The sequence below is a fragment of the Pseudorasbora parva genome, chromosome 2 (assembly GCF_024679245.1).
Source record: "Pseudorasbora parva isolate DD20220531a chromosome 2, ASM2467924v1, whole genome shotgun sequence".
Lineage (NCBI taxonomy): Eukaryota > Metazoa > Chordata > Actinopteri > Cypriniformes > Gobionidae > Pseudorasbora > Pseudorasbora parva.
In genome coordinates, this window is record NC_090173.1 from 35,635,309 (window position 1) to 35,646,675 (window position 11,367).

At 37.9% G+C, this 11,367-nt stretch overlaps 1 protein-coding gene across 1 annotated transcript in view; it reads left to right on the forward strand.

The window, feature by feature from the left end:
* cacng3b (calcium channel, voltage-dependent, gamma subunit 3b) overlaps positions 1-11,367 on the forward strand; it is a 43,257-nt gene that overhangs the window by 19,688 nt on the left and 12,202 nt on the right. Inside the window, 2 exon segments of the mRNA XM_067418199.1 lie at positions 9,037-9,080; positions 9,082-9,121. Coding sequence (XP_067274300.1) covers positions 9,037-9,080; positions 9,082-9,121 — 84 coding nt within the window.

An 11,367-nucleotide genomic window follows, 5' to 3' on the forward strand; every position in this document is an offset into this window, starting at 1 on the left:
GACCTTTTATATATTAAAACATTTCTCAATTCATCTCCCCTTTAATGGTTTGAATCTGTCTAATATTCTTCCCGCTGTTATTCACAGTATTAGCATAAAGCACACAAAATACGGAATACTACAGAGCCCTGCACATGACATGTAGTAAAAACTAGTAGGTAAAATCGTGCACATCGTTACTACTTTGTTCCCTCAATTTATAAATAGTGCGCACTTTTTACTAATTCGTTCCCTCGATTCGCTAAATCGTGCGCACGATTTATAAATCGAGGGAACAAAATAGTAAATCATGCACAAATTTACCTTGTTTTTCTTGCATGTCATGTGCAGGGCTCCGTACAATACAGAAATATTGTATAAAGTTGTAAATGACTTGAGCACTAAATTTTTGATGCAAGTGCAGCGGTCAGACATGTTTGTCTATGTTTTGAAAAGCAATGGAAAATCAGCACAGTGAAATACAAAAGCATGTTCGCTCTAAAAAATGCTGGGTTGTTTCAACACATGTTCGGGACAAATGTGGACAAACCCAACCAAAAAATTGGTTAAATCCATATTTAACCCAACCATGAGTTGAAACAACCCAGCATTTTTTTAATGTGTAGAATGCTTTGAAATGTTGGTAAGTGGTGGCATTTTGGAATACATGTAATATCTTATAAGAAAATGTTAATATTCTTTGCATGTAGAACACGCTAAAAAGTAAGGCTTTGAGATTGCCGCTAAAGTCATCAATGTATTTGGCCATGATATTCCAGGAACAGGATGAAATCTTGCTTGACAGGAAATTTTATGGAAATGCTGACTTCTGCTCCATCGCTCTGTTCAGCACAAATGAAGTCTTTACACTTTGACTGTAGGTTCCCTTTAAGCTGAGGGTGAATGCATAGGCAAATTAAGCTGAGCATGTATTTCTCTGAAGTGTGACTAACCGTGTGTCAATCAGAGCGAGGCAGGCAGCCCGTGTGCTATCAGAGGAGCTCCAGTGGCAGAGCTCTTCGCTGCACCCACAGCCACCCACCGCCGGCCACAGAGGACCAGTGGATGAGAGCGGCGATGCAGAGCAACACAAAGGCCCCTTTTTATCCCCCTTTCTCTTTTTCCTTTTATAAAAGTGTCACTTTATCTGTTAGATGTGTGCTGAATGGGCCAGAGAGCTGCACTGGCTACACATTCCAAGAGGAGGAAGGGAAGAAGGGAGGGTCGGGTGGAAAATGTCTCCATCAGTTCCTTAATCTTTCTGGTCTCATCCAACAAAGCTATCACCTTTGAGGAGATCTCTGTTGAATTATTCAAGCTGGAGGTGTGTCAGTGCGGCGACAGCCCCCAACCCACGGGACTCAGCGCTCTTTTCACCTTCTCTCCGATGCGGAGACCCAGTGGCTCGAATCAACACAACCGGATGAGTTGTTTTCTAATCCGCACAAGGGTAGCCTTTAATTGAAAACATGTCTCTGGTGATTCTACCTCAATATTGACTGTAAACTACTTGCTTTCCCCCTTCCTCCTCTCTCTCTCTCTCTCTCTCTCTCTCTATTGAGCATGAGCACTCTATTAGCTTAAAGTGTGAAACAGAGACTCAGATGTGACTAATTGTTTTAAGAGGGTCTTGAGACAAAAGGGTCAATGAGACCTCAAAGTAGTGATGAAGACGAGTCTTTCCACCTGCAGACAACAACACAGGGGTGTGTGGGGGGGAGGCATCTTTTGTTGTGTACATTTACAGATTTCGTAATCAGATTTTTCTGAATCATTGCATTGTCAGCATAGAAACCAAATTAGGACTTTTAATTCCAATACAAAGTACTCCTTGCAGGCGCTTTTACAAGGGACCCTTTCAGCTAATAGCATCAGTGTTCTTTTTATTTATTCAAAGGCTGTAATGATAGTGAACACAGAGATAAAAGCTAATGAAATACTTCCTTGGTAATGCATTCACCCGTCCTCCGGTGAAGCACTCTGACAGGTCCGCAACTGAAGGTGTGACACACATGCAGTCATTCTGCATGTTTGTGTTTTTGTAAATGGAGACAAAGAGTAGGGCTCTAAATCTGAGTGATTGTAGGTAAAAGCATCTGCTGGTTCTTATGATGCTTTTAGTGCCACTGTAATCCATCGCAGCTCATTGGAGGATGGAGAGGCCTGGTTGTACTTCACACTACGCTAGACAGATAAGTGTGGACACAGGCAGTGGACAGGTGATATATTGAAATATGATATGAGATCATGACTGTCTTTCAGTTGACATTAGCCTGGAGAACTAGAAACTACTGCAGTTAATCCTATTTTGGGTACAATTTGTACACAAAAAGGAGCTAAATGGGACAAAACCTTTAAGTACGTTTATTTTATTTTTTTTATTTTAATGAATGTTTTCTGTTTATGTTAGGGTAAGGTTATATTATTTGTAGTAAATTATTTTTCTTTTTTCTTTTTTGATAGACCCCATTGACTTTCATGGTATTTAATTACAGAAATTCCTAAAAATATCTTCTTTTGTGTTCAGCAGAAGAAAGAAATCTATACATGTTTAGAACAAATTGAGAGTAATTAAATGATGACAATTTTTTTGGTGAAGTATCCCTTTAAAGGAAAGGATTTTACGATTAAGACAGCAGTGTGTGTGTGTGTGTGTGTGTGTGTGTGTGTGTGTGTGTGTGTGTGTGTGTGTGTGTGTGTGTGTGTGTGTGTGTGTGTGTGTGTGTGTGTGTGTGTGTGTGTGTGTGTGTGTAAGACCAGCCAGCGGTTCCCACTTTTCAAAAGCTTATAAATCATACAGGATGAGTTTTTTTTTGAGAAAGTAAAAATGCAGAATGTTTCCTGTGATGGGTAGGTTTAGGGGCAGGGGCAGTTTAGATGGTTTTGTACAGTATAAAACCATTACCTCTATGCAGACTTCCCACAAAGATAGTGAACCAGACAATGTGTGTGTATGTTCCTTGTTTGGCAATACTTCTGAGGACACAGATGTTATCACTTATATAGTAAACTATGAAAATGACCCACTAGTGAGGACATTTGACTGGTCCTCACTAGTTAAAAAGGCTTATAAATCGGCCAAATCAAGTTTTTGTTTAAATATATTGTTCTGCACATGTTTCTGTGATGGCTAGGTTTAGGGATAGGGATTGGGTTAGGGGATAGAAAATATCATTGACCTGATATAAAATCAATGGAAGTCTATGTAATGTCATCACAAATATAGTGAAACAAACTGTGTGTGTGCGTGCGTGCGTGTTTTGGCAGGCTATACAAACGCTATTTAAAAAACGGCTTTGAATGTGACTCATTTGGGCAGCTAAAACTATTTGTTTCATAATGTTTGGGGGTACATCTTACAAATGCCTGGATCATATATCACATGAAAATAAAGATTAAAAAAATTATATATAAATTAGGTATATTTTTTGGATCAGGTAAGACTTGTTACAGTGTCAAATTATTTTATTGATTCATTTTGTTTGTTGACACAACATTTTCTCCTAAAAAGTCATTACTTTTATGCATACTGAGAAATTGTCAGGGTTATGTTTAGTTATGTTTCATTTTATTGTGTTGGTTGTTTTTGTTTTGTTTCCCATAGAGTGTTCTCATTCATTGTTAATTTCCACAGTTCCTTGTTAAGTTACGTACCTTGTTTTTATTGTGTTTAAATATTAGATGTGTATTTGCCTTGGTTATTTCTCTTGTGTATACTCCTGATTTTTTTTTAAAGAATTTTTTATTGCTTTGTGCCTTGTCAGTAATATAACATGACAGAACGATGAACCAAAAAATGGATAAAGCAGCAATATTCATTGCTCTTGCTCATGAAGGAATTCATAATTGAGAATTATTCTGCCTGGTTTTATGTGTTGGCACAGTGCTCTGGTTGATGGCACAATAAAATCTATTTACTGTATGAGAGCAAACTATTATAACCAAATGGTGCTGCCAGAATTGGATAACCTAACATGACAAGAAGCTATTTTGATGCCTGGAACACTTCTCTACCCATTGTTGATGTCTTGGCCCATAAACCCCGCTCTGGACCCAGAGCCCAGACAGTTGCCTTCAACATACTTCACAGACAAAAAGGCAGAGCCCAGTACAGACACTGAGCCTGCCACGATGCCATCGCCAGAGTGGACGCCTGCACCTATCACCGTCCCAGAACCTGAGCCCAGCGAAGAGTCTGAACAGATGCGTGAGCCAGCAACATTGTCCGTCCCAGTGGGGTCGTGGAGTATTAGGGCATGGAGGGAAGCCCTGCCTACACACCAGCCACTGAGGTTGAGCTGCATCTGGTCTCTGTGGAATATTTTGTGGATTTTTTCTGGGTACTCAAAGAGCTTTACATGGAAGGGGGGAATCTTCTCAATCACCTCTTCAACAAATCTCAAAGCTCCAAGTCACTGCTGGTCCCACCCAGCTCCAGATGTCCTACTTCTCTTCTGGTCCCATACAACTCCAAGTCTCCTGCATCTCCAGTTCAAAATTTGCTGTTTTTTTCCTTTATTAACTGAAAGCAATGGTGCGGTCATAGACTGTAAAAAAAATATAGACGTAGTGTCCATGACGTCACCCATATCTGATAAGCTGTTCTAAAGCTTAAAGTATGGGCGAGCTGGGCGTTGCCATCTTGTGAGCGAGTCATCGCGTGTCACTCCCGGATAACAGAAAATGGGCAAAAAGGAGGGATGTGCGCGGAGCTGTGGTGACGCAATGACTATAGACGGCGGATAAATGGCTATCCACTTGTAACCACGGCCTTAATTGTAACCTTCTTAATGCAGAACTTTAAGGCTTTATATAACGTAAACGAATGAGTTATAAAAAAATTCACCCCCCTCACAGTTGTCATGAAGATCAAAATTAGCCTTATAAGCCAAAACCGCAATTTGTACCAGGCTGTAAACATGTTTTTTTTTTCTGCTGTAAAGTTGAGAATTTTATAATGGGGCTCAATGAGATTCTGCTCCCTTCTGGAGCCTGCTCCTAGTGGCCAGTTAAGGAATTACAGTTTACAGTACTTCTGTATTGGCTTCAAGAGAGATCGCGGGAGGTTGCCGCTTGGGTGCGGTGCTTCAGTCTGTAGAAGAAAAGCAGAGGCTAACAATCACACGAGCGGGAACAGGCAGAAATATTTGCTATTAAGGTGTGAATTACGAGGAGTTGTATTTGTGAATATGTATATTGGGTAACGCTTTAGATTACGGCCCGTAAAGTACTGCATAATTAAAGTGAATATTACAGCATAACTTTCCGTAATTATAGTGTAAGTAAGTACGTGTAGGTATATGGGAACAATATGTAATTTTGGGGGAATAAGGGGTAACTATCAGGAAAATTAACAAATTATTTATATTGTAAGTATTTTTTTAATTAAGGTAATTATCTGTTTAGTTAAGTACGAATTTGCCGGGTGTAAATTAAAGTGGCTCTTGTTCCACCTCTTGTTTCATGTAGTTACAGGGTAAGTACAATAAAAACACAAAAACAATCTGATATCACTCTGAAACCTTTATGAAAAATAAATTTAAAATTTAAAAATTTAAACTTTTTTTAATACAGATTTACAACACATTCATTTCTCTTGCTTGGCTTCATCTTGTTCCTCTTTTTTTTCGTCCTTGCCACAGATGAATCTTAAGAAGGAATCCCACATGTCTTTAGCTATTATTCTGTATTATGTCATGTTACACTGCCTACAAGCAGAAATGTGCTCACCGTTTACTTGTCCTTTACCCTCATGTCATCCGAGATGTATATGACTTTATTCTAAATAAAGAATAAAATCGTATAGGCTACATAAATAAATAATCTCTGCTAATGAAAACTCATTTGGGTTTCTAAGAGTTAAAGCATCAAACATATTTCCATTGATCCATCAATGGAAATAACGAAAAAGAAGAAGAGGAACAAGAAAAGAAAAGAAAAGAAAAGAAAAGAAGAGAAAAGAAAAGAAAGAGAAAGGGTCAAAACAGGCTCTTTCTTTTAGGATGTTATCTTTTGACATTAAAAGTTTATTTTTACAAATAATAATAAGAAGAAGTGTCATAAATCTGTTTTGAATTAAGTTGTTTTGGAAATAAATATTTCCGAGTGATATCAGATTGTATTTGTGTTTTTATTGTAGCCTACTTACCCTGTAACTACATGAAACAAGAGGGGAACAAGAGCCACTTTAATTTACAGCCCGCACATCCATACTTACCCCGTAACTACACAGATGATTACCCCTTAATTAAAAAATACTTACAGTATAAATTATTTGTTAATTTTCCTGATAGTTACCCCTTTATTCCCCCAAAATTACATATTGTATACCTACAAGTAGGCTACTTACTTTATAGTTGCACTATAATTACCGAAAGTCATGCTGTAAATTCACTTTAATTGCAGTACTTTGCGGGCCGTAATCTAAAGCGTTACCGTATATTGTAACTATTAAAATGCAGGTTTTTTAAATTTTTATTCACGGCAAGTTAAAATTTGCTATAAAAAACGTGGTCATTTAAAAATGTGTGCATTTATTGCATGGGCAGAGCTAACATTTAAAATGCATTGGCATAGATTAGTTGAAACCTCTTGGCTTGCACTGAAAAAAGATTGCGCTGTTTATCAGTTTATCAGTATCGGTTTTGGGCCATTCACAGGATGCGTTTTTACGGTTAAAGGGCAAGACAAATGTCAGTGCTGGTATGGAGACATGTTTTCTTAGAAGTCATTTTAACTTAGCATGCACGACGGCCCGCTCAGTGTTCGTCATCGTCAGTGTTAAATGTGTATTTGCCTTGGTAAATTTCTAGCAATTTTTTTAAAAGTATATTGTATATAATAACATACTGTTATCATTATATACAGCTGCTTATTTTGTGATAGAAGGCTGTTTTGATAAAGGCTGTCTTCAAAAAGTGCCATATATAAATACAAAAACACTTTGTAATTCTTCGAAATTCTTTAATATTGTGCACTGCAAGCTCTATGTGAAGTCATTGATCTGTGAGTTGTTTTTTGCGCCAATTTCCGTTCTTATCAAAATTCAAATTATTTAATATCTGAGGACTCAAATCATGCGCAAGCCCTTCCCACTCAAAGCATCAATACGTCACAGCAGTCACAGTCACCATGACAATAACCGTCCCTCTCTCAGAGCCTTTATCGCCTACTCGTTTTCTGATCTCCCTCCATCTCTGTTATGAGCAGGCACTGTGTGTGTGTGTGTGTGTGTGTGTGTGTGTGTGTGTGTGTGTGTGTGTGTGTGTGTGTGTGTGTGTGTGTGTGTGTGTGTGTGTGTGTGTGTGTGTGTGTGTGTGTGTGTGTGTGTGTGTGTGTGTGTGTGTGTGTGTGTGAGGGAGTGAAGAGCGCTGAATGTCTTTGAATGGCCAGTCTGTCAGGTCACCTGTAGACAGTGGTGGTGGGAGAGGGCTGCGGGCTGAGCCAGAGGGGATTTCTGAAGGAGCCCGAATGTCCTGATTCACTCTGAATCATTGAAAGCCCTCACTATGCACCACAGAGACCTGTTCTGTCTTTTTCATAAACAAAATGGCTAAAAGCATTCAATTGACTCACAAACACAAATGCAGACCCATGGAAAATAAAACCATGAGGTCGGTCTATGAAAGATTCTTCGAGTGCTGGGTGTTCAGTATTAATTCATCACCACAATGTTTTTATTAGTTGATCAATATGGGTTTTTTGATAGCCGATTCGTAACCCTAATGTTCTGTTTGTGGTCTGAGATGCAGAAAATACTATTGGTTGTTCCAGTTGATGCTTTCTGACATTTTTAGTACTTTTTATGTATTTCAGATTCAGTTAAACATAACATATTATATTATTTTATTTATAGATATTTTTTATATAGGTTATTTATTAATTATTGTTTATTAGCTATATCATTATATTATTCAATCATTTTGTCATGTAATTTCCAAGTCAAAAGATTTTGGTTGATGACGGTGATATTTTGTAGATACTTTTTTTTTTTTTACTGTGTGTTTTCAAAATGAGCCTGCATAGAAATGGATGCCAGTTACATATTCAATAATTTCATTATAGTTTTCTGATAAAACAGAGTGTTAATGTTTCAGAAATGTCTTTCAGATGGGTTTTTCAGATGGGATTCAGTCTAAGGGGCACATAAAAAAATTTAAATGGAAAATAAGCGGTTGCTTTTATTTTAAATTGTGTAAATGAGGATATCTGGAACCCTCAAAATAAAAACTGTAATCTCAACAGAAAAAAAGGGGTTAAATATTTAGTTGGGTTACATCTTTGATTTAAACCATTTTACCAGTTATTTTGTGTTTTAACAGTAATGTGCATTGATATGTTGATGCTGTATTTTGCTTAAAATGGAAAGGTTTCAAACACAATTCGAGTGTTTGAGCTGTGTACTTCTCCTTTACTGTAGAGGAGAATGTGACAGCATGTGTCAGAATGGTTTCCCCCTACATTGGGCACATGTATTTGGTACGATAAACCTCTTCATTAGTCGGTCACATGTTATGCCCGAGGGGCAGAAATGTTATTTTTGTTCATTTGTCATCTTGAGCGCACAGCCGAGTGAACGGGTTGTCAGTGAATGCACAAGAAGGCATGCATACGTGCACACACACACACACACACACACACACACACACACACACACACACACACACACACACTCACACGCAAACCACACAAATACATAGCAAGCATCTTACTAGGACTCTGCTCATTGACCTGATAAATGCATGAGAAAATCCAGCAAAATAAACACACTAAGACACATTTACTTATTTGTATGCACTCCAACACATGCATTCAAAAAATAGACTAATGGTATTCTCTCTCTCTCTCTCTCTCTCTCTCTCTCTCTTCTCTTCTCTCTCTCTCTCTCTCTCTCTCTCTCTCTCTCTCTCTCTCTCTCTCTCTCTCTCTCTCTCTCTCTCCTCTCTCTCTCTCTCTCTCTCTCTCTCTCTCTCTTCTCTCTCTCTCTCTCTCTCTCTCTCTCTCTCTCTCTCTCTCTCTCTCTCTCTCTCCTCTGCTCTCTTTTCTTCATGGCTACAGGAACATTTCGAGGTGTCTGTAAGAAGATTGACCACTTTCCGGAGGGATGCAGATTATGAGCAGGATGCAGCAGAGTATTTACTACGTAAGTCTGTCAAAACACCACACACCAGGGGCATTTTCCCTGCGGACGCAAGGCAACTCTTCAAAATAAATTAGATGGGGGGGGGGGGGGGGGAAATGTGACTACAAAAATATTTATACGAATATGAACGGTTATGAATCAGTGTATTGATTCATGACCATTTCATATCTTTGATTGAGGATTGAAAACAAACCTGGAAGAGAAGACAATGCTGAATGAAGTCGTAGTTTTTGTTATTTTTGGACCAAAATGTATTTTCGATGCTTCAAGAGATTCTAATGAACTAACTGATGTCACGATATGGACTACTTTAATGATTTTTTTATTCCCTTTCTGAACATGGACAGTATAGTGTGCCTACACTTAGATACGCTCTCGGACTAATATAAAAATATCTTAAACTGTGTTCTGAAGATGAACGGAGGTCTAACAGATGTGGGTGAACTAACATTTTTGGGTGAACTGACCCATTAACCGTCTCACAATCACCAGACTGCATAGAAAAGGGTCATATTGGTGAGATGGATCTTTTTTCTTGTTTAGTCCAGCTGGGTTTCTTCAGTATTTGCAATGACCTCCACACTTTTTACCATCTTATTAGGTGCAGCATGTCTTAAAATTGCTCTGTGACTGAAGCTGAACAAAGTAGATGCATGCACTCAAGCATGTCATGGTTTATGCTTAGTGATAAATCATGCTTACCCACAAGCCTTTACACTGCCGTGGCCATTTGGATGTACTATTTAAGTGATATCTTCTTTAACTGGCTCCCCAATGTAAATTCATACATATTGTTGGAATATGTTTGTTCTCTCAATTGTGCTTTTTTGTTTGAATGTTTTAATGCATATGTCAATTACATAATTTATGATGAGGCACCCAGCAGATTCCTGTGATTATGAATCTCTAGTGCAATTCATACAGTGAGACATTTTAAAAGACAGTTTACCCCCAAAATTTAAATTATTTCATTATTTACTACCTCTAATGATGTTCCAAACCTGCATGCTGGATTTTTCCTGTGGAACACAGAAGTAAAACATTTTGAATAATCTTTTATGCATGAATGAACATTACTTAGAAAACTATTGCTACGATTTCTACCTTTGATGGTGCAGAATCAAACGGGACCTGTCTTTTATTTAAAGGAACACGCAGACTTTTTGGGACTTGTGTTTATTTACTGTTAGATAAGTCCATACATACAATTTTCATCTCCATGCATGACATAAACAGCTCCATCTAGCCTACTGCTCAATAAGTAACAAAATAACTTTTCATTTTCCGTTGGTCTTAGTGAACGATGTAACTATACACATCACAACATGTAAATAGGAAAATGCTAGTTTGTCACTTATTGAGCAGTAGAACAGATGGCGCTGTACACCTCCAGTATCTGTGCTAAGCTAGGCTAGAGGTGGGTGCGTCAGACAGTTATGCACAACGAGAATGAGAATGTATGGACTTGGGGGATACGGTGAATAAGCTTAAGTCCCAAAAAGTCGGCGTGTTCCTTAACTTTTAATTGTTTTAACTTAATTTTCATGTATCCCACACCATCCAACCAAATTTATTTTTACATTTTTTAATTGCAGAAGTGGAAAATCATGAAATTACCAGTGGTTTTCTCAGTGACATCCATTTATCAAAAGCAGGCAAATCAATCGGGTGTAATTTAAATAAATATGTTTAGAGAGGGAATACTCACAATTCTGCTAATGACCCATAAATACACCCTGGACATCTGTAATTAGACCTTTTACATTAACAGGCATTTAGAGGAGCAATTATAAATTATAACGTTATTTTCATAATTTTGATTTAATCAGTGATTAATGATAATAATATTTTGGAATTATATACACTTTTGACAAGTATACCAGTGTGGGAAAATGATAATCATGCAGTTTAATTAACTACCATGGGATAGTAGGTTAAGCTCCCTATGTAAGAATATAGTCGCATTCCTCTCATATAGATTACTTTCTAGCCACAATGAAATGGCAGTAACTCTTTTCTTCCATATTATGATATGCAGATTAGAGAAAAAGAGGAAATGTGGGGGTCGGAGCTTGGATCTATGCATCGGTTGTTGGATATGATTGGAATGTGAAATGTGGGCCTTGAATGAATGAATCTGAGCTTGCAGTTGATTATGGAGGTGCAGGGTTTAAGGTGACTAAGAGTATTTTCACATTAGGGTGTTCTCATATAGATCTGCTTGAGAGCACTAAAGAGTGCCCAAA